This window comes from Lupinus angustifolius, chromosome LG03, assembly GCF_001865875.1.
Source record: "Lupinus angustifolius cultivar Tanjil chromosome LG03, LupAngTanjil_v1.0, whole genome shotgun sequence".
NCBI classification, from domain to species: Eukaryota; Viridiplantae; Streptophyta; class Magnoliopsida; order Fabales; family Fabaceae; genus Lupinus; species Lupinus angustifolius.
The window spans coordinates 23,736,121-23,756,118 of record NC_032011.1 but is presented as its reverse complement, the minus strand read 5'-3'; the positions used below and the strand labels follow the sequence as shown (position 1 = coordinate 23,756,118).

The 19,998-nt window shown below is 32.8% G+C and overlaps 4 protein-coding genes, 2 long non-coding RNA genes and 1 pseudogene across 9 annotated transcripts; 3 read left to right on the top strand and 4 right to left on the bottom strand.

The window, feature by feature from the left end:
- On the bottom strand, positions 224-4,343 carry LOC109343818 (mitochondrial substrate carrier family protein P). The gene is made up of 7 exons (XM_019582299.1): positions 3,889-4,343; positions 2,860-2,945; positions 2,571-2,778; positions 1,750-1,879; positions 1,371-1,555; positions 1,125-1,253; positions 224-685 (listed from the first exon to the last, which is right to left on the bottom strand). Exons 1-7 carry the CDS (start codon positions 4,087-4,089, stop codon positions 584-586), a joined length of 1,041 nt encoding a protein of 346 aa, XP_019437844.1. The 5' UTR covers positions 4,090-4,343; the 3' UTR covers positions 224-583.
- Positions 2,860-3,104, top strand: LOC109343823. The gene is made up of 2 exons (XR_002107263.1): positions 2,860-2,970; positions 3,023-3,104. It is a non-coding gene; the product is annotated as an uncharacterized LOC109343823 (long non-coding RNA).
- On the top strand, positions 5,732-10,230 carry LOC109343822. Its single transcript, XR_002107262.1, has 3 exons — positions 5,732-5,744; positions 9,162-9,165; positions 9,859-10,230. It is a non-coding gene; the product is annotated as an uncharacterized LOC109343822 (long non-coding RNA).
- Positions 9,232-11,411, bottom strand: LOC109343820. Of its 2 annotated transcripts, none has more exons than XM_019582301.1 (3): positions 11,223-11,411; positions 10,599-10,690; positions 9,232-9,782 (listed from the first exon to the last, which is right to left on the bottom strand). In XM_019582301.1, the coding sequence occupies exons 2-3, from the start codon at positions 10,679-10,681 to the stop codon at positions 9,476-9,478; spliced, it is 390 nt and encodes a 129-aa protein (XP_019437846.1). In that variant the 5' UTR covers positions 10,682-10,690; positions 11,223-11,411; the 3' UTR covers positions 9,232-9,475. The 2 variants fall into 2 exon arrangements, with proteins under 2 accessions (XP_019437846.1, XP_019437847.1); XM_019582302.1 differs by having other exon boundaries at positions 10,599-10,685; positions 11,224-11,410.
- LOC109342448 lies at positions 11,998-13,466 on the top strand (annotated as a pseudogene).
- Positions 13,643-14,331, bottom strand: LOC109342623 (leucine-rich repeat extensin-like protein 5). Its single transcript, XM_019580565.1, has one exon. The coding sequence runs from the start codon at positions 14,260-14,262 to the stop codon at positions 13,720-13,722; it is 543 nt and encodes a 180-aa protein (XP_019436110.1). The 5' UTR covers positions 14,263-14,331; the 3' UTR covers positions 13,643-13,719.
- LOC109343816 (U-box domain-containing protein 34-like) lies at positions 15,011-19,998 on the bottom strand. Of its 3 annotated transcripts, XR_002107261.1 has the most exons (10): positions 19,683-19,998; positions 19,453-19,538; positions 19,239-19,357; positions 18,902-19,099; positions 18,538-18,775; positions 18,287-18,388; positions 17,363-17,791; positions 15,659-16,456; positions 15,408-15,488; positions 15,011-15,297 (listed from the first exon to the last, which is right to left on the bottom strand). XR_002107261.1 is itself a non-coding variant. In XM_019582297.1 (9 exons), exons 1-8 carry the CDS (start codon positions 19,803-19,805, stop codon positions 15,659-15,661), a joined length of 2,097 nt encoding a protein of 698 aa, XP_019437842.1. In that variant the 5' UTR covers positions 19,806-19,998; the 3' UTR covers positions 15,011-15,488. The 3 variants fall into 3 exon arrangements, 2 of the variants coding, with proteins under 2 accessions (XP_019437842.1, XP_019437841.1); XM_019582297.1 differs by having other exon boundaries at positions 15,011-15,488; positions 19,679-19,998; XM_019582296.1 differs by having other exon boundaries at positions 15,011-15,488.

The following is a 19,998-nucleotide window of genomic DNA, read 5'->3' as shown; positions in this document are numbered from 1 at the left end:
ATTTCACAATTTAAATTAAATAGTGTTCCAATCTTTTAAAGTTTGCATAAGTTTTTTTTTTCCAATTTGATTTTTACTTTTAATATTTACAGATTAATACTTTATTAATGAATATAAAACAATTATGATATTTTTATTTTAGATAAATCATCTATGAAGATCTTAAATATATTTTTCCCTCCAGAAAATTAGAGGTTGACCTTAAATATACAATCAAATCTAATTGAATATTAATTGGCCGTGAACATAATAATTATTGTAAGAAACAAACTACATTTACAAGCTTTCTTAACCAGGATGCATACATTCAATTGAAGTTACTTGTAAGGTTACAGAAATACAGAAATAACTGCATTTGCAATGCATCAATAGTTTAGGAATAATGGCCATGCTATAGTTACATTAAGGTTAAAGAAATAATGTGTATCAGTGTAAAGGACTTCCTAAATATGACAACTAAAGTTTAGCATTAGTTACTATTTAATCAAAAGAGGTTCCTCTCTACAGCAATAAGTTGTGGTAGTCATTTGAAGTAAAAATGGAATGAATCAGAAAGTGTCACTGTAAATTGAGCACTGATGAATCATGCTGCAGAAACTGGTCGAGATTTTTGTTGAGGTGTAACACCAAGCCAAGCTTTCATCATGTCATATGTGGTGAAACTAATTGCAGCTGAAGGGACAATCTGTGGAAATAACATTCAATGTTAAAAATGGAATCATTATAGATGCTACTAATGAAATGGTTTACAATCCTAAAGTTGGCTTTCATATTTATAAAAATATCAGCTCCTCATATATAGCATTATATATCACAATTACATTGACAAATTCAACATCCAATTTATTCAAGTGAATTTCATGTAAACTTAATCTAAGACAGATATAAGCTTTTGTACACTCCAACATAATAAAGCAGGGAATAAAATAGAAATTTGACAGCCAAAATATAGAGAACAGAAAAGACAAGAGCAAGTAGCACTATTAGCACAAATTGGAAAGAGCTCTTTTGGTCATGATTTGATTTGCATGTTATATGTAAAAGAAATAACAGCACTTGGAATATGTGAAAAATCAATCTAAAATTCAGGTCATGTAAGTTGGCATTGATAAAGTGAGCATTACCCTTATATAGTTAATGCTTACGCCTGCAAACAATTGTCTCCATCCTTGATTACGAACAATCGTCCTAAGTCCGTCAAGTGTATTTCTGTATACTACATTTTCATGAGACGCATTTTGCAGGCTGCCAACCTGCACAAACAAAAAACATGAGTATAATAGCTCTAACAAAGGATGGTAATGCTACATATAAGTGCATGTTGATAAACTTGTCCTGCTGAGTACATAAAGTTTTGTTGCAATATCTACCTGCATCTGTCTCTTAACAACATCTAAAGGGTATGTTAAAGTCTGTCCAAACAACCCAGCAAGAGCTCCACAAGAAAGGCGCATCAAAATGGACTTTTGATGTTCTTCAGGAACATGCAATTTCAACTTCTCATACATGTAGAACTTTAAACCAGCATATGGAAGAATTCCAGTAAGGGTTGGTCCTAAGGCAGAGAAAAAAGTGAGGTTTTCAATGAATGTTCTGAAAAAAGAGAGGATAAAGCAGTGAAATACAAGAGATGATAATTGAGACATGCTCTAACAAAACGTTCTCCCCACAAACAAGAAGTCCCAACCAGGAACCAATTATGATGACCAAGCATAAAGGTTGTATTGGTAGATATTGCAACATACATACCAGCACCCCTATAAAGTCCACGAAATCCCCCTTCCTTATAGACGCTTGTAAGTACACTTTTAATGCCACTATGTGCAGGTCGAGAATGAACTCCCTTCATACCATTTTCAATACTTCTAATGTCTGTCACCTGTAAAATTATAAACAACATAAATAAGAACAATAATGGATTGTCTATTACATGGCATTATAACCACAAAGAATAGCATAGGAACTTTCTATTATCCGTTTCCGCTAAAAAATCCTTCCCTAACAAGATGCCTCCAGCTAACTAAAAGCATTAAAGAAAAGATGCAATAGCATAGCACATGGAGAAGAAGTTCAAGAACAGCAACCACACAGCTTCACATAATATATAAATGGAAAATGATCTATTACTTGCATACAGCTTAAAGGCTTATAAAGCCAGAGTCTCAACTTGGTGCATGCTCCCAAGTTCCAATTTATTTCATTTACAACCAATATCAAAAGGAAAAGCATGACATAGTTCCTAAAAGAGATAACAAATAAAAAAACTATTAAATATTCTCCTAATGTGTGTGCGCTGAAGCATTCTATGACTGTAACATTGTTCTTACTTCTTAGTAGTCTCTCTTTTGGAATTGATAGATTTAAATAATTTATTCTTAATATGTATCTATTCCTTTTTCTAGTTGTGCAACGTTCCCTAAACTTCAGATTAATTTGGACTCAATGAAACAAAATAATGGATACATAAACATAATAAGAGATTCTCAATACTATATAGTTTTAGTGCATTTGCTAGACGTTTCATCAAGTCTACTTCAAACAGTTTAAACATGATAAGAGGAGATCCACACCTGATAAGCAAGTTTAGTGCGAGCAAGATCTAAGGGGTATGTGCATAAAACTGAAGTTCCTCCGGCTGCCGAGCCAGCTAAAAGATCAATAAAAGGCCCCGTCCCCAACATAGGATAATTATTCAAGATCCAACTTTTATACCGCTCATATGTCATAAAATGCAAGGCTGCATATGGAATAATCCGGATAACACTAGCTCCATTTCCTCTGAAATCACCACAAAAGCAAAAGTTAGCAATACATACTTTGTGAACCAAAATTTTTTATATTATGTAATTTGAACCTTACTTATATAATCCTACAACGCCTTCATGCTTTACTAACTTATTCAAAGATTGATACACACCAAGAGTGTGAAATCCTGCTATCCTTGTCTGTAAAAGGAAAAATCAAATAAAGGTTAAAGATGGACATACACCCATTTATGGATATTCTATAAACAGCAAAGAAGGTACAACTGAAGCAATGCCATCATAGAACATGTATATCTAACAAGTGACAACAAAGATATATTAAAAACCAGAATTTTCAGTAAAAAAAAAAAGCTCTCCTTGAAACAGGACAGGAGGTAATAACCTTCAAAAGTCACTTAATGAGATTATAGTAAGTTACAAAAGCAAAAAAGTCTCACTAGATGCCATGGACTACATGAATCAGGTGTGATTGTATTGTATCATAAAACATGTCTTTAGAAGGTCAATTAGATCTAAGTTGTTGTTAATTGTTTCACACTTTTAGTTTTAGTTTTTCTTGTCAGCCTCTAACTATCGGATTGCCCTCGTCCGCGATAAGGTCGACAAGCACAAGGCATAATAGAACCACAGAATCACATCATATATTATCTCAACACAATCTCTAACCCTTCCAACTATGTTCACCAAGAAGCCACTACATCCAAGATACCTACCACACTTCAAATCCAATTTTCTAATATAGCATCCGGTGGACATTCCACACTAACATATTACAACTTTTTCGGTTTTAACCATCCAGTTTCCACAGATAACAAGCTCTCCAATCAGGGACAGATCCAATAATCTATTTTGTACAATTATAAGAGGGTGAGTTTCATACAAAGGTTATTGCATAGTAACCGTGAGGTCACAGGTTCAATTATGGAAATAGCATATTCGCTTGCCGGATAATGTTGAGTACATCTATCCACATTTTTATTTTACCTTACCTATAATGTATATGTAGTAATTCAAAAAAGAAAAAAAATCACATATTTACTAATACCCAAATTGAAATTGGGTAGAAGCACAAGGGTGGCAATTATTCTCCGAAGAAATAGAGGAAAAGAGAGAAAAATGGTACCTGCCAAAGTATCTTGACACGTTCAAGGGGTGCAACGGTGGTTTTAGAAAGAGCACCGGCGAAACCACCGGCAATGAGTTCCTTAACATAAATAGGGATTCCATCAACACAAGTTTCATCCCTCTGAATAGATGATGCATTTTCAACCAAACCAGCCAACGTAGTTGTAGTACTAGACCTAGACCCTTGTGAAGATTCCATCCCAAAATTCAAACAAACCAAACAAATATTATGAATTCGATGATTTTAGGGTTGAAAAAGAATAATTGTTGGGTTAGTATGTTATGATTGACGAACAATTAGAGTTAACAAAAAAGAATGGTTTGGATATTGAAATTGTTGGAAAGAAAAAGGAGAACAGGTATAATGGTGAAAACAGAAACCCGTTCTCCTTTTACTCTGCGTTGATTTGATTGATTTTTTGTTCTTTCAACAAAGCTTTCTTTGATTTTGAGATTGCAATGCAGCACAATATATATATATTTCATAGAAAACGCGTCACATCAATTCACATACCTTGTTTCTGATTTGTCCACGTCAGTTCAAATAATAATAATAACTCAATTTTAAATAGGAAAAAAATAATAATCGTTGAGTTTTTAGATTATCATTTATATATCATTAAATTTAAAACTAATATTATATATAATTAATTTTATATGTTTTTTTAATTTTTGGTTCTTTAATAATCTTTTTTTTGTTCTACCAAACTATTCTCTTATCTCTTTTAGATAAAGAACTAATCTCTTTCAAGACATGTAATTGCATCTCCCAATAAAACGTTGATTTAGTAATATTTTTTCTCCATGTTATATATATGAGAATAATGTATCTCCTTATATAAGGAGATAACTTATCTCCTCTAACCAATAAAAATGTGAATTTGATTCTTTTTTAGACATAATACATAGATTGTTAGGTGAGAACCATTATTTAGATTCTTTTCTTAAAACAATGAAAGAGTCAAGGTACTTATAATGATTTTCAAATAATTTACAATTTTATTGAAAAATTAAATCAAATTCTTGATATTCAGCAATAAATAATTAATGTGAACACAAGGATTATTATGAAGGATAGATGTATGTATTTGAATCTAGACCTCCAATTATTGAACCACATGTAAAATGTTCCTCAACTAGGCATATATTTTCAATGGATATAGATACTGACATATGATATATATTTTTTTAAAAGTTCACATATTTATTTATTTTTGAATTAAATAATTAAAAATATAGTAAACTTCTCTCTACCCGCATATTATAGTACTAGAGGGTGCAATACTATATAAGATATTATTTATACTCATCACGTGTGATAATTTTTTCTGCTCTTTGGTTACTTTAGCTTTCACTTCATGGGACCATGACTTTCAAAAGCACCGTCCTATGAGTTTGGAACGAGATACACGTGTACCTTTTTTCTCCTCCAACCAAATGGAGTGAGAGTCCTCTCCATTAATAGAGAGACAAGTGTTATGTAAAAGTAAAGAAAATGCAACACACATTGACATTTATATTCCTTTTATTTAAAATAATATTATACTTTTACCCTTAAAATACAAAAAAAAGCACTTACCTCTCCATTACTTGAGAGGAGTCTTACTCAACCAAATGAGCCCAAAATCTATAAAGAAAAAAAACTTCATATAGTAAACTTATTTTTAAAATGATAAAACAATTATATATTTGTATTTACTCTTGAATAATGTAATAAAACTATATTTTAATATACCTTAACAAATTAATAACAGATATATTTTTACATTCACAATTTAGAGGAGCTATTTTTATAATAATAGTTCATATTATGTGACCATTATTATCTCTATGTTGTTCTAAAGCTTAAAGCTTGTTTGATATTTGTTCCAGGTTTCTTCATAACTTTAATTAATATGACAATGTCATTTTATTTTATGCAGAAGTTCCATTTTATTTTATTCTATTGATATGAAGAACCCTCTGGGCCATTTTATTCTATTCCATTGCAACCATGTTCAATGTTTTATGATCACAACCTCTTCCTACATGAGAATCAAGTACATAAAAAAAAGGAAAAAAAAAGATGCAATTATGATAAACCTTAAGTTCAATAGGAAAATCGATAATTTAACTCTTCAGTATTGAAGATGATTCATTTCCGAAATAATGGCATATATTCATACACTAACTATCTCTACATGACAGGACATAATAACATGATGAAGAAAAAAACATTGATTTAATGAAAAGATTCACTATTATTGAGGATTCTTTTCTTCTTGTGATTGAGATTTGGGTACAGAAATTGCATCAGGATCAATAAAAGAACACTGCCTAGAAACAGAAATTGAACTAGAGTTTTTAGGATGATATGCTGATATTTTCTTCCCTCTACCCTCATATATAACAGGATCCTCTTCATCAGGAACACATTTTTCACCTAATATAATTGTTTTCATCCAAACAGAATCCTCTGTTTTCAACTTCCCTTTAATGGTGTTGCCTTTATCCTCCATTAGATCCTTCATTTTCGCCACGGAAAAACTCCGAGGCATTTTTATGCTTAAACTAAAAGATGTTCTTCTTTCAGAAGTTGCTCTTTTCATCATGCTACTAGACCGAAACAAATCATGGGGTTGCTGCATTGAAGGTGGTAAAGGTAGCTCCTTTGTCTGTGTATCATTGTTTTCTATTGTTTCTCTCATATTTTCGTGATTTTCGACATGATCTGAGGCTACCATGTTTGATGGTGGTGAAGATGAATCTAAGTCCTTTTCTAATTCAATTGGATCAGATGATGATTGTGTAGGTGATGGTGATTTTTTCCAAAATCTAACACCACATAAAGCTGTTACAATAGCAATGGTTGCAGCTAATCCTACTGCTATGAAAGACAAATAAAAAATTGGGTGTGTCAATGAGATATTATCATGAGGGAATCTTCTTCCCATGTCAAGCATTCATTCAATTACTTCTATTCCTTTGGTTGAAACTTGAAACTTTCTATATACAATTATAATTACTTGTTGCTTGTGGAGGAAGATATTGGATAATAACTCTTGAGGACTCAGGTTTTTTTTTTGCAGAGTCCTATAGGAAAAAGGACATTAAGACATCAAATACCAGGTTTTTTTTGTTTTCCTATGGTATTGACTAAGTAAGGAGAAATTCATTGCTTGAATTTAGGACATAGTATAAAAAAATAGAGACAGGGTCAAAGCCATGTAGGGATGTTTTCCACTATTCTATTTTTGGTTAAAAAGCCAACATATTAGTGCTGTAGTGATGAATTTGCATTGTTATAAATAAACATCATTCATTATGAAAAGATGATTAAAAAAAATCAAAAGTGAGTTAAGGTGATACTAAGTTTTGGTATCTTATGTTCTTAATTGGAGGTTGGATGTGGAGTTTTTTTTGTACCATGCTAATGAATATTTTCCAACCTGTTTATTGGTTAATCAGATCATAGGATACTTTATGTTTTGTTTACAATCAATACTCATAGTGTAGCCCCTGGGCAACAATGAGTACTCAATAGCTCTCAAGGTGGAATAATTTATATTTTTTATTATTACTAAGAGTATCCATCACCATACAGTAAGGAACTAATATCTTTTGGGTACGTAACTACTCCTCACAGTAAATGTCGTTTACAAGTAGAGCTAGAAACGAGTTGAACTAGAGCTCAACTCGGTTCAGCTCGATAAGAATTGGCTCAACTCGAAACTCGACTCGAATTATTTTTTTAGCTTGATTTCTACTTGGTTAAAGTTCGTGAAGTGTTTGGTTCAGTTCAAATTGATTCATTTGGATAACTCAAATAATTAATTCATTTTAAAAAAAAATTATAAAAGGTTTTATATATATAAATATAATCTTATATAATAAATATAAAAAATAATTCATGAGTCACAATAAACACAAAAATCATTTTATGTATATACATAAATATATTGAGTTAGTTTATGAACCTAACGAGTCGAACTATATACAACTCAAGTTTAATTTCCAGCTTAAGTTTAGCTCATTTGGTTCATAAACCAAGTTTATTGGGCTAAATAACGAATTGAGTTTCAAACGAATATCAAGTTGGTTCAGTTCATTGTGAACCCTACTCACAATAATCGAGTTTAAATTTCTTTATTTTTTAGAAGCCAAGATTGGCTAGAATCAGTATTCCAACTTCCAAGTGATATTTCATTAAGTAAAGAACATAATTCTTTTAGGGCCATACTTATTATTCAATAGAAAAGTTTGAAAAGAACCGTGTTCACTAAGCTTTTAAGGACTATATTCGTCACTCATCTCTTCAACCATTCCTCAATTCAGCATGGTGTTGGGGTTCCTTGTTCAATTTGGGGATTCCTTTCTCCTTCTTGTGTTAACTATTGCTAAACCAATATTTTAAATAGAGGTTATGATACTTTCAACAATTGCATATGATCACAATTGTGATTATATTAATTATATGTTTTTTGATTTTTAACATTTGTCTACAACATGGTACCTTCAAAATTTCATGATATATGGAGAGCTCTCTTTTTGTAAAACTTATTCAATAGTATAAATAAAGAATTATAGTCAAAATTGAACATAGTAATTATCATGAGAGATACGTGGATACACCCTCATCCAAACCAATTAAAATAATAAGTTAGATGTAGAAAATGGTCATATTTCATAATAAGAAAAAAAGAATCTAATTCTCTGTATGGGTTTAAAATATTAAATAAAGGTGATAAATATATGAATTTGAATCTTAATGTACAGATAAAAAATCATTCACCAATTCATGTAAATAATATTTTAAATTATCTAATTCATCTATATCTAAGCTTAATGGATGTATTCCAATCCATTCACTCCATACTCAAATTCATTTTAATGAATTAAATGAATATTTAATTTGAAGAAAATCATTCTTTAAAATCTACTATTTCAATAAAACAATTTTTTTTATTTATAAAATCACTTTTTTTTTTGTTTTGAAAGTGTTTCTTAATTTTTCAATGTTTCATCCGTGATAGACACTCCACAGACCATAAAACAGACCAACTGAAGAATACCCTAGTCAACTAAAAAAACTTAGGAGCCAATTGTAACATTCATGATTCATGCAGTAGCAACAATGATAGTCAACATTCACGAATTAAATGATCTTAAAACCTTTAGTGGAAACTGTGCAACCAAAATTTCCTTGAAGACAAAGGGAAAGTGTGGCAAGGAAAGAAAAAGCCTAAGATCACTTTATCAATGAAGCTATTTGTTGATTAACAATTAAAAAAGTAAGGTATACAGAATTTGAAGATTACAGAATACAGAAGTCTAAATACATGTAAATTTCATTAGATTCACAGCACATATGATTTAATCCATCCCATCAAAAAATTAAAATAATGAATAAACAAATAAATATAATTTGATCCCTCAAAGAAGATCAAACATATACACAAAAGTTTTGACAAACTCAAGCAAACCAACCATAAAATCCATGAATGGTTAATCTACAAATCATCTTCTCGCGAACACAACTCAAATGTGTAAACAGAGCTTTAAATACAGATAGAGAACAAAATAACAGTACCTACTATGAAATCACTCTAACAGCCACCAACCACTTTAGTGCATTTATTCTTAAGCCACCGGAAGCTCTTTCTGAAGGAATCTTTGACTTTTCCCTCCACATAATACATTTTATAGCCGGCAACCCTCTTCTTCCTTGTAATCTCAGGATCAGCCATGCACCAAGACTTGGTCAAAAACCCTGAAATGCTTTTCCTTTTCTTCAAGTCCTTACCCATTTGAGTTTGTACATTAGAAGTACTATAGCTATTGAAATCATCAGGCCTGGGCGCTCTGTTGTAGCTCTCTATCTGCATGTTTTGTCCATTTGCATAAGAGGTTGATCTGTGAAAGTCCCCCATGGAAAGTTAGGCAGTGACAAGATTGAAGGGTTGGTTTATCTTCAACTTGAAGACTTCAGCTTTTTCTTTTATTAGAAAAGAGGATTAAAGTTTGAGGGACAATAGTGATGTGGGGTCCAACAAAGAAAATAGGAATTATAGTCTCCAATGGCTGTTGGTTTTAATTTTCAATGAATTATTACAGTACTTTTCATTCCTTTTTTCTGCTCTTAATTCCACCTACTGTTACTGACTTGGGGGAGACTTGGCATGCTTAGTGAGGAATCATTATTGTCAATGCCAATGCGGCTTGTCAATAATGATCCCAGAAAAGTATTCCACACAAGACATTTTATCTGCCACGGATTTTGATCCATTTTTACCTTCACATGTTTTGTTATACCTACTGAAACATTTTAATGATCACCTCAACACTGAATATATATAAATATCTGTAATTATACAGATTCTCTTATATATGTCATGTAATTATATTCTATTTCTTGGTTGACAACTCCTCATGCTCTTTACAAGAAATTTCAATGCATAATAAAATGAACAAAGGATTTTACTTAAATAGGTATCAAGTATATTAAAGAATGACTGACAGAGTGAAGTAGAAAATTGAATGACTAACCATCAACATAACTTCATTAATTTCACAAAGATTTACAATCATGTATCATTAATGTTTCTTTCTATTTATTCATTTGATTCATTGGCCAATTTTACTTTTGTGAATCAAATCGAAATTAAAATGATATAATTCGATACTTTCGCTTTAATTTTTGTCGAAGAACTAAATAAAAGGAAAACTTACAACTCATTCATGTTAGCATCATATTGACGAGCATCATATCGACGAGCATCAAATTGTGATCCTTCCGGTGTCAACCCAGCCATGACTGCAACCTGTAAAGAAAAATATATTACCATTCATGATGCATCCTACTTCACATGACAATACAAAAAACCCTAATTTTTCAACACTCAATACAATATAGTTCACAACACAATTACACTATTTTTTAACTACATAGAAAATGAATAATCTGACAAACACACTAGAAAACAATTAGCAATAACCAAAACACTTAGGAAGAGTATCAATTTGAAAATTTTGGCGTAAAACAGAAAGAAATAAAAACTCATATTCATCGGTTTTTCTCTAATGCTTTTAGTACCCGACAACAAAATAAATAAATAAAACGAAGCTATATATTAGTTCCAGTTTAGTTCTGAGAGGGTTCAAACGAGTTCATAACTGTAAAATCTATGATTTTTCGCAGTGTTCATAAAGTATACAACTCTTTAAATAAAAATCGATCTGAGAAAAAAATAATATAGCAATGTATATAAGAAATTATAAATTTTGGGGGAAAATCTAAACTTCGGAAGCAATGATTTTGAAATTTGAAATAAGAGTGAAGGAGCAAGTTCAAACCTTTGAAGAGAGTGGGAATCAATTCGAATTAATGAACAATGAAAGTGTGGAAACGCCTTTGATTTTAACTTCTTCGTTTTTTAAAACTGAAAATTCAAATCAGTCCAACAAATTGGGGAATATGAGTTATCACTTTATCACAATGAATATTTCATCTTTTTTTATTTATAAACCCCAGAAAAGATTGTATTGGGCCTCAAATATGGGTCATAGCGGCCCAACTTAAGGCCCTGATTGGAGGGAAAAGAGAATAATAAACAAAGACAATATAGGACTCGAGACCAACAAGATATTGATCTAGTTTTGCAATGACTTGTTAGATCTTTATTCGTATGAGGGATAGCCACACAATCGGAAGGTTACTTACTAATAGACTGAATGATATCTTTGATAGTATCAAAAAAATTTACTGTTCGGGATAAATGAGGTGCTGTTCAAAATCTGGTTTGGGCAATTATTCTCTTCTCCGCAGAAGAAAGAACCTGAAGCAATAGTAGAAACAAGGAACACCAATACAGTGGTAGAAACCCTTGGCATTTTAAGGAACACCATATTGATATAACTTGTCTTATGTTTTAAAGTAGAGTTAATGCATTAAGTTACTTTATGCACATGTTTTGTAAATATTTATTGTCAAAAGATTGGATTTTTATAATGTGAAGTATTTATATTATATTTTTTAATTAAGAAGGTAATTTTATTCACACAAAAAATCTATTTTTTTTGTACATTTAATGTTACCCATTTTTTTGTTAGAAACTATTACCTTAGGGCTTCAGATTTAAAATCTTGATGAATAAGCTTTGTACTTAAAAAAAATTGATTTTGGTTTTGATTAGTCACTTTGAATTCATCTTGTAGTTATAAAGTGATGAAGATGAGGAAGAAGGAAAAGTCTGTTGCAGAAGGGAATGGTGGTGAAGACATGGGGTGTGTAATCCATGAACATGCCTTCTTCTTTGGCAAGTTGGTTGAGCTCATCCCTGCCAAGTTTTATCTTTCAACTGATGATAAGGAGAATCCATGGTTTCAAAGATTGAACACAATTCTCTCATTTCCGTAGAGAAACGTGAATTGGTTCTCAACTAGTTCCCTTTAAGGAAGGAACAATATTTTTACCTATATTTTAAGTAAAAGAAAAGAAGAAGAATTGGTAATGTATCTTTCAATTACATGAATGAGTTACAACAGAAAAGAAATGTTATGCAGAGAGCTATAAATATCCTAATGAATATACTCCTAGCATACCGGTATTTGACAGGTGATAGGATAGCACATTAAGAAGTCTGGTAGGGACCAGATGGATCCCAGAAAGCCCTTACAACTACACTTGCCGGCTTAAGCAAAGCTAGGGGAATGAGAAGGTGGATATCAGTGATGATCGCTCGGTGACATATGAAGAACTTCGACAAAGGCTTCATCGCAAACTTGATGAGTTTCGCGCAGGTCGTAACTGTGCAAATCCGGAGGAGAAAACTAAGAAAAGGGATGAGAGGGATGCAAGGAGAGGGTATCAGGACAAGAAATGCTAGAGGGATAGTGGAATTGAAGAAAGTAAATCTGCAAACCCGATGATTCGGAAGAGAAAGTGAAGAAGGATGCTGCTCAGGCTTCGAAAGAGCTTGTGTTTGGCCATGTCAAATTTTCAAATGATGAACTGCAAGTTAAGAAGAGTAAAGTTTCCAAGTATAAGGAACTTGAGAGGGCAAAGAAGTTGGAGGAAGAAAAGAAGAAAGATCCCGAGAAGGGCGAAAGCTTTTGCTAAAAAGGAATCATGGAAAGCAGCAATGAATAGAGCTTCAGGGATTAAAGTCCATGATGACCCCAACCTGATACAAAAGAGTATACATAAGGAAAAGAAGAGGCAACAAAAAAATGCTGAGAAATGGAAGGACTGAATCCAAACACGGGACCAATTGAAGGCGGAGAAGCAGCAGAAAAGGTAAAAAAATATATAGCTGATAGGAGTCATGATAAGAAGATTCGTAAAATTGCGAAGCGAGAGAAAAAGCTTATTCGGCCTGGCTTTGAAGGTCGCAACGAAGGTTTTGTTAATGATGTTTCCGGCTAACATGGCTTCGAAGCTTGTTATCTTTTGTCTTTTCATGTCCTTACTATCTTTTGCCATCAAAGAGTCAGATAGTGACAATTTGGGGGGAGGGTGCTACAAGTTCTCTCTGGTTTTGTTGATTTCTTGAAAGTATGGAATTATATGGCATACTTTGGCAATTCAGCAGTGTTACTATTTCTTTCCATTCTGTGTCCATTTATCTCATCTAATTATATATATTGTAAAGTAACTTACCATAATCTGATTAGCCTTTTTAAATTGCATGATCATGGTCGCGTAGCCGAAAATCGGGGCACGACTTGCTAACTAAATCTCATTATAGAAGCAAAGAACATAGTTCTGCAGCACACACAATACAGGAACAAATAAAAAATAGAACATATAATGGAGGCCCTGCATTTTCTCAAACAAAATCTTTCAGCTTTTCTACATGTTACCTACAAAAGAATATCCTACGAAGAACAATAACAAGACGAAAAATGGTGCATGATTGGAAAGAGAAGGAGCACTTGAGGCATAAAAATAGTAATAATCATGTGGCATTGAGATCACTGTAGGGTGTGGCTGTGATGATGAGCTTGAAGAAGGAGAAGGAGTGTTGTACTGGTAGGACTTGGAAGGTGGTGGTGGTGGTGGTGGTGAAGCAGAATGTGATGAAGGGGTTGGTGGTGATTGTGACTTCGGTGGTGGTGGCGGTGATGAGAAGGTGAAATAAAATGGAGATTGTGGTACTGAAGGTGATATTGGAGGAGGTGAACATATTACAGGACATGTAGCACAATCACTGATGCAGAAAATATCACCACTTGAAGGTGTTTCCAATTTGTCCTCCAATGTCACTTTGCCAAACAAAACCAATCCCATGAACCAAATTTTCAAGACCAAAGGAAATAGACAATTTTTGATGAATCCCATGCTCTTGCAATTGCAATGACCCATTGGAACTAAAGTTGAAAGAGTTATGCTCATAGCCTAGTGAATGTTGTGAGTCAGAAACTAGTGCAACTTTGGATCAAGGACTTTATAGGTTTTATAGAAATAATGAAGGTAACAACTAGGTGAGGTGATTCCTTCCTATGGTGTGTATGTGGTTCTTTTGGAAGCTACTTTTTTGAATGATGTTAGGAGTCCCGCATTGAGTAGAATAACAAATTCAATGTAGTACTTAAGTCATGCCCTTTCCTTATGTGTGTAAGTCCTAACACTTATATGCTTTATTGAGTGGAGTGGTGCTTTCTGAAAAAAAGATTTAGTCTTATAACTTTAAAAATCTTTTTAACTGATTAAATGATAATCACTTCATTAAAAAATAGTAGTTTCTACTTTCTTATGTAATGAACATAATTTTGATACAACACAACTAAATTAAGGTTGATAAAAATGACAAATAATTTGTTTAGAAACTTTTGGCTGTGCATAATTTTTATCAGTTAAATGAAGCTTAATATTGCATGACACAAATTGGAAAAAATAATCACAGTGGAATGAAGTAATTGCAAATTTTAATGCTTTAATTTACTGTACCAACCGGAGCCAACATCACCAAGAAAGCGTTGATCTAGTGGTGTAAGGCCCCGCTAGATCTTTATTTGAACTTTTTGTTACAATGGATTTATTTTAATTTGATATCACAACAACAACAAATGTATTATGGGACTCATAAGTAATAAGCATAGGAAAACAGCAAAACTAACAGGTCATAATCTCATTGGACTTGAGACAATTTTACACCTTTTCATTTTCATTGTAATGAGAATCCAAAGCATTGTTTCTTTAACAATCTCTCTCTTTTTCTTATACCTACCTCCAAACATAATCCATCTTTGCATCAATTCTTCTCTCATAGTATTACACTTTATGCTGACCTTATTATACTTTGCTTTGCTAGCTGGAATTATGAACCTTCTTTTTCATTTTTTCATTTTAGAATGGTTCTTTTGAAGTTCCAGCAAATTATTCTATAGTTTAGTTTAATGGAATATATGGCACTATGAAAAGACATTAAATAATTTACATAATTGATCTGCTTCACATGCCAACTCATGCAATTCATAATCTTAGTCATTTTTGCTTCTTGGATTTGTTATGAAACACTTGTTTCTCCTAGTCTGTTATCTTCAATATTTAACTGCTGCAATATATTCCTTTCTTGGGGCAGGTTTGAATTCCTCATCACCATCCTCAGATATTGCCTCCTATATAATCAAATTCATATCAATTACAAATTGTTAGAGGAGAAAAAACACAGACATTTACACATTACAAGTAAAAGATATTCTAAAAACTATGCATTGATGGATCAAGATTGGCTTTAGTATAATTTGAATTGCATCAAGTATATTTTGAGTTAGTAATGCATGCATACCTAGCTTGTACTTAGAGTCTTTGAATTTAGATTTGGAGATGTAGAAGAAAGATGGTAGTCAACATAGCTATGCATTTGATCAACGCCGCATAAAACTCGATTCCTGTGTGAAGCATTTCCAAAATCTCTTAACCGACTAAGCGTTGGCAATACAACTGTTGCAAGATCTGGCCTGTCCTTCTTGCTGAGCTCTGCACATTCCAATGCTAATTTAGCAAACTCAAGAGCCTTTTCAACAGGCCAATCAGTGACAGCAGGGTCGAGTATCTCCGAAAACTTGTCCTTTTCGATTGCCCTTTTAACTTGATGAGCAAGTCCCATAGCAGGCTTAGCTGTGATTATTTGCAGTAGCATTATCCCAAATGAATAAATATCTGATTTTGGTGTTAACATTCCTGAACTTTGATACTCAGGATCAATGTAGCAAAATGTTCCGGCAGCCGAAGTCATGTAATATTGTGTAACAGAATCAGCTACAGAAGGAGGGACTAATCTTGCAAGACCAACATCAGCAATTTTACTGACATAATTCCGATCCAATAAAATGTTTCCGGGTTTAAGGTCTCTATGCACAAGAGGCTCTGGCTTTGTTTGATGAAGGAAAAGGAGTGCTGTTGAAATCTCAGCAGAAATTTGGAACCTTAACCTCCAAGAAAGAGGTGGACTGTTATTTCTTCTGAATAATCTGTCATCTAAGCTACCATTGTCCATGTGTTCATAAACCAAGCATCCATACTCAGGACATGCACCAAGGAGGAGTACCATATTAGGATGTCTTATGCGGCATAGTACCTCAACCTATGCATGTATTCATGAAAGATTCAGAGGCTTCACCACCATCATAATAAGCAAGTAATAACAATCTTGTATAAATCTATAACATCTGAGTTGAGTGCACTAGGCTAATTCTGTTATTGATTATAAATTGAAAAAACATAGATGTTGTTTTTTGGGTGCTTGTGTGTTTTTTTAATAAAAGTAAAATGTGTAAAGATTGTTAAGAATACTTATTTTGGCTTAAATATCTTTTTAGTCCCTAAAAATATATAGAATTTTGGTTTTAGTACTTATAATTTATTTATTTGGGTTTTGATCTTTATATATTTCAAGATTTTAATTTCAGTCTTTGGTGATGATATGGCTAACACCAACATGTGACATATGTCATAGTAATTTGTGACATGACTAATTGTGGTGTTGATACATCGCGGACGAGGACTAAAACCAGATAATCAACTAAAGTAGGAACTACAAACTGAGAAAAATAGTTTGGGGATTAAAATCAAATTTACTTATATTTTCATGGATTAAAAATATATTTAAGTCTAACTTTATTGATGAGCTATTATATATGTCATGTTCCTATTGAAACACTACCTAGGAACAACATTTAAGTTTCATGCATGATCATTGATAGTTTTGCTATTTGCTATGACACATTTTGGTCCTTATGATGAAACACGAATGAACCAATCAGAAAATTGTAAAGTAAAGAAGTACACACTATTCTTCTGCCAAAAGATATTTGAAACATTGCTGATAAAACCACGTCCTATACAGAACTACATAATATTTGTTAGCATATGAAAAGTACTTGTTAGCTTCAAGGAAAGTATGTTAGATTCAGTAGCATTTTTAACTATTTCAAAACAACTAAAATGCATATCTATAACATGTAGAAAAACACTGCATATATATCATTACCTCTTGTTGAAACTGCTTCCTTCCCTGAGAAGCATCAGGGCTGAGGATTTTGATTGCAACTGGAGTGTGATCAAGTTTGCCTTTATACACAGGTCCATATCCTCCTTCACCTATTTTCTTTGATGCCGAGAATTGATCTGTAGCTGCTTCGATCTCCTCTATGGTGTATCTTCTATATCGATTATCACTTCGAGCTAGCGCGTTTAATACCCGATCCTTCTCTTCTGACTCTTTCTTAGCCTTTTTCTCTGCTTCCCTTCTTTTTTGTGCTTCCTGTTCAGCCTTCCTCCTTGCTTCCTCAGCTTCTTCCCATGCAGCTAAGGCTTTTAACTTCTCCTGTGCTGCCATTGCAAGAGCTGCCTTTTGAGACAACCTTGATTCTTCGACCATACGTTCCTCTTTCAGTTTCCATTGTCGAATCTGTTCGGCCTGCATGCCAAACAATCACAAATTCTTGAGTCATTTCATGTATTTTCATCTTACACCCTTGAAAGTTAAAAAACATAACAACCTTCAAGCAATGTATTTTCATCTTACTATGATACTTCATGCTTAATGGTGAAGCTTATTTATATCTTCTATATCAGTTAGTGTATGGTCATGGTTGTTTTGTTATAAACAAGATATGCGAAAAATATCATTTGTCAATACTTAACATTATGCTTCTTGACATAAACATCCTGCTACCTATTGGCAAAATAGGCTCTTTAATCTTCAATTTTGGCAATGGTCCTGTTAGATTTTTCCCCTTCAAAATTCAATAGCCATTGTAGTTATTTTTAGCAATTAAATCAATTTCTACTTGGAAAACTTTCCATCATATAAGGATATCCAAACCAGTCTAAACAAAAGTCGTCGTTTCGATTATAAGTTAAAAGGGTATATTTGCCCTCATCATTTCTCCTATTGCATAATGAACATCACCTGATTTTTGGCTGAGATTGCTTGTTTGCAAGCTGAGCTGTACATATCCATAGTTTGCTTCAGCTCAAGCCTCAATCTCTTCATCTCAGCTTCCATTTCGCGCTGTAATGAAGTAAAGACTCGATAGTTAGGCTCGTAATTATTTGATTTCACTGTCTTCATTTGGTTATACAATAGCTCTCATTCTACACAACAATGACTATTCAAGATGCACTACACCAAATCAGAAAGGTTTGGTTGTTTACACTTACTGTGGATTGTGATATTGGTGAATAACCACTGGAATCTGATAAATCCATATCCTGTTTACTTAAATTCATTGACATAAGCCCTGAAATATCTTTTTCATCCATCGACACGTGCCTTGAACGCGATGTTATTTCAATAATATGGTCCATTGATTGATTACTTCCTGCACTCCTTGGTCTTCTAGATACATTATTATTGTTCCTATCATAAGACATTCCATTTGGATGATGTGGTGGTGTCCTGTTTTCAACCAAATCAAAACCGAAACAAAAAAACAGATCGAACTAGTTTAATTTCACTTAACTTAACAAGAGAAATGCATTTCTATTACAAAATTTGCTAGCTTATAACTTCCATTCTTGTCACCTTATTCCATTTTCTGATTCATTATATGGGATTGCCTGCACAAATGAGTTTTTCGGTGGGACAGGCGCGTTTGCCATTTGTCGAATCGCTGATCGAGCTTGAACAATCTTCCATTTAGAAATCACATATACAGAACTATAATCCGGGGCTGTTTTGAGCATAGCTGTTGGTACATCATATCCTTTCAACTTTTTGAAACTGCCACAACATATGATGAAACATTAGTCCAATTCATTATAACTTATACAAAATAATAACATATGCACATACTTATAGAATTCCAGATAAATATTCATACTTATTAGGGAACACAACACATGGGTATATAGAAAAAGACCTTGACAAAGGGTTCCTTGATGCACCAACAACAATACTATGTATTAAATTCCTGTGTGCATATTCTTGAAGTCCTCTAACAATATCAATATCATCAATTACAGCTTCTTTTACCTCCACCTGAATTTCAAGTATAATTGAATTATATAAACATATACATAAATGAAATGTGAACTATATAATATAACATTATAAAGAAAATGTGAATCACTTACAGCTTTACGATTACACATTCCACGCAAGGAACTGAAAACATTGGCCATGTCTTCTTCATCAGGTGGATGAACATTTGTGCCTCCATCTGCATTTATGCATAAGAAATTATAGAATCAAAAATGACAAAAATATAATGTACAAGGTACAATAATGTTTTTTTTATGTAAAGAACATAGTTATTAAGTTACATGTTGTAAATTGATATAAAGTAAGATAAGAGGGTACCTACTATGATGAAGGTTTTTGTGTTTGACATGGACAACAATAATGACAGGGTTATCGAGATGATTAATTGCCCAACGGAATGCATAAGCACTATTCTTGTCTTTGTCAACCGCCACCATTGTGGCATTTATCGGTGACACCTGTTGGAAAGACATTATTGGATGAAATAAAATTTGTCCAGACAGGGGTCACCAGCACCACAATGGTGGCGCTCGACAAAACGAGAAATAAAAGGAAGACAATGTATGAGAGGAGAAATGAAAAATGGAATGAAAGTAAACTAAACAAATGCTTGAAGGTGGTATGTTATCTTTTGTTTA

Bases quoted from the DNA above. Each gene is read 5' to 3' on its own strand.
- LOC109343818 (XM_019582299.1), bottom strand. From the start codon at position 4,089: ATGGAATCTTCACAAGGGTCTAGGTCTAGTACTACAACTACGTTGGCT. The intron at 2,946-3,888 runs GTACCATTTTTC...TTCCTTTTACAG, and splicing joins GTGTCAAGATACTTTGGCAG to ACAAGGATAGCAGGATTTCA. The intron at 1,254-1,370 runs GTAGATATTGCA...TTGTTTGTGCAG, and splicing joins TTGTTAAGAGACAGATGCAG to GTTGGCAGCCTGCAAAATGC.
- LOC109343816 (XM_019582296.1), bottom strand. From the start codon at position 19,833: ATGTCTTTCCAACAGGTGTCACCGATAAATGCCACAATGGTGGCGGTT. The intron at 18,776-18,901 runs GTGACAAGAATG...GGTTGAAAACAG, and splicing joins GAATCAGAAAATGGAATAAG to GACACCACCACATCATCCAA. The intron at 16,457-17,362 runs GTAATGATATAT...ATACATGCATAG, and splicing joins GGAAGCAGTTTCAACAAGAG to GTTGAGGTACTATGCCGCAT.
- LOC109342623 (XM_019580565.1), bottom strand. From the start codon at position 14,262: ATGAGCATAACTCTTTCAACTTTAGTTCCAATGGGTCATTGCAATTGC.
- LOC109343820 (XM_019582301.1), bottom strand. From the start codon at position 10,681: ATGGCTGGGTTGACACCGGAAGGATCACAATTTGATGCTCGTCGATAT. The intron at 9,783-10,598 runs GTAAGTTTTCCT...GGACTTTCACAG, and splicing joins GATGCTAACATGAATGAGTT to ATCAACCTCTTATGCAAATG.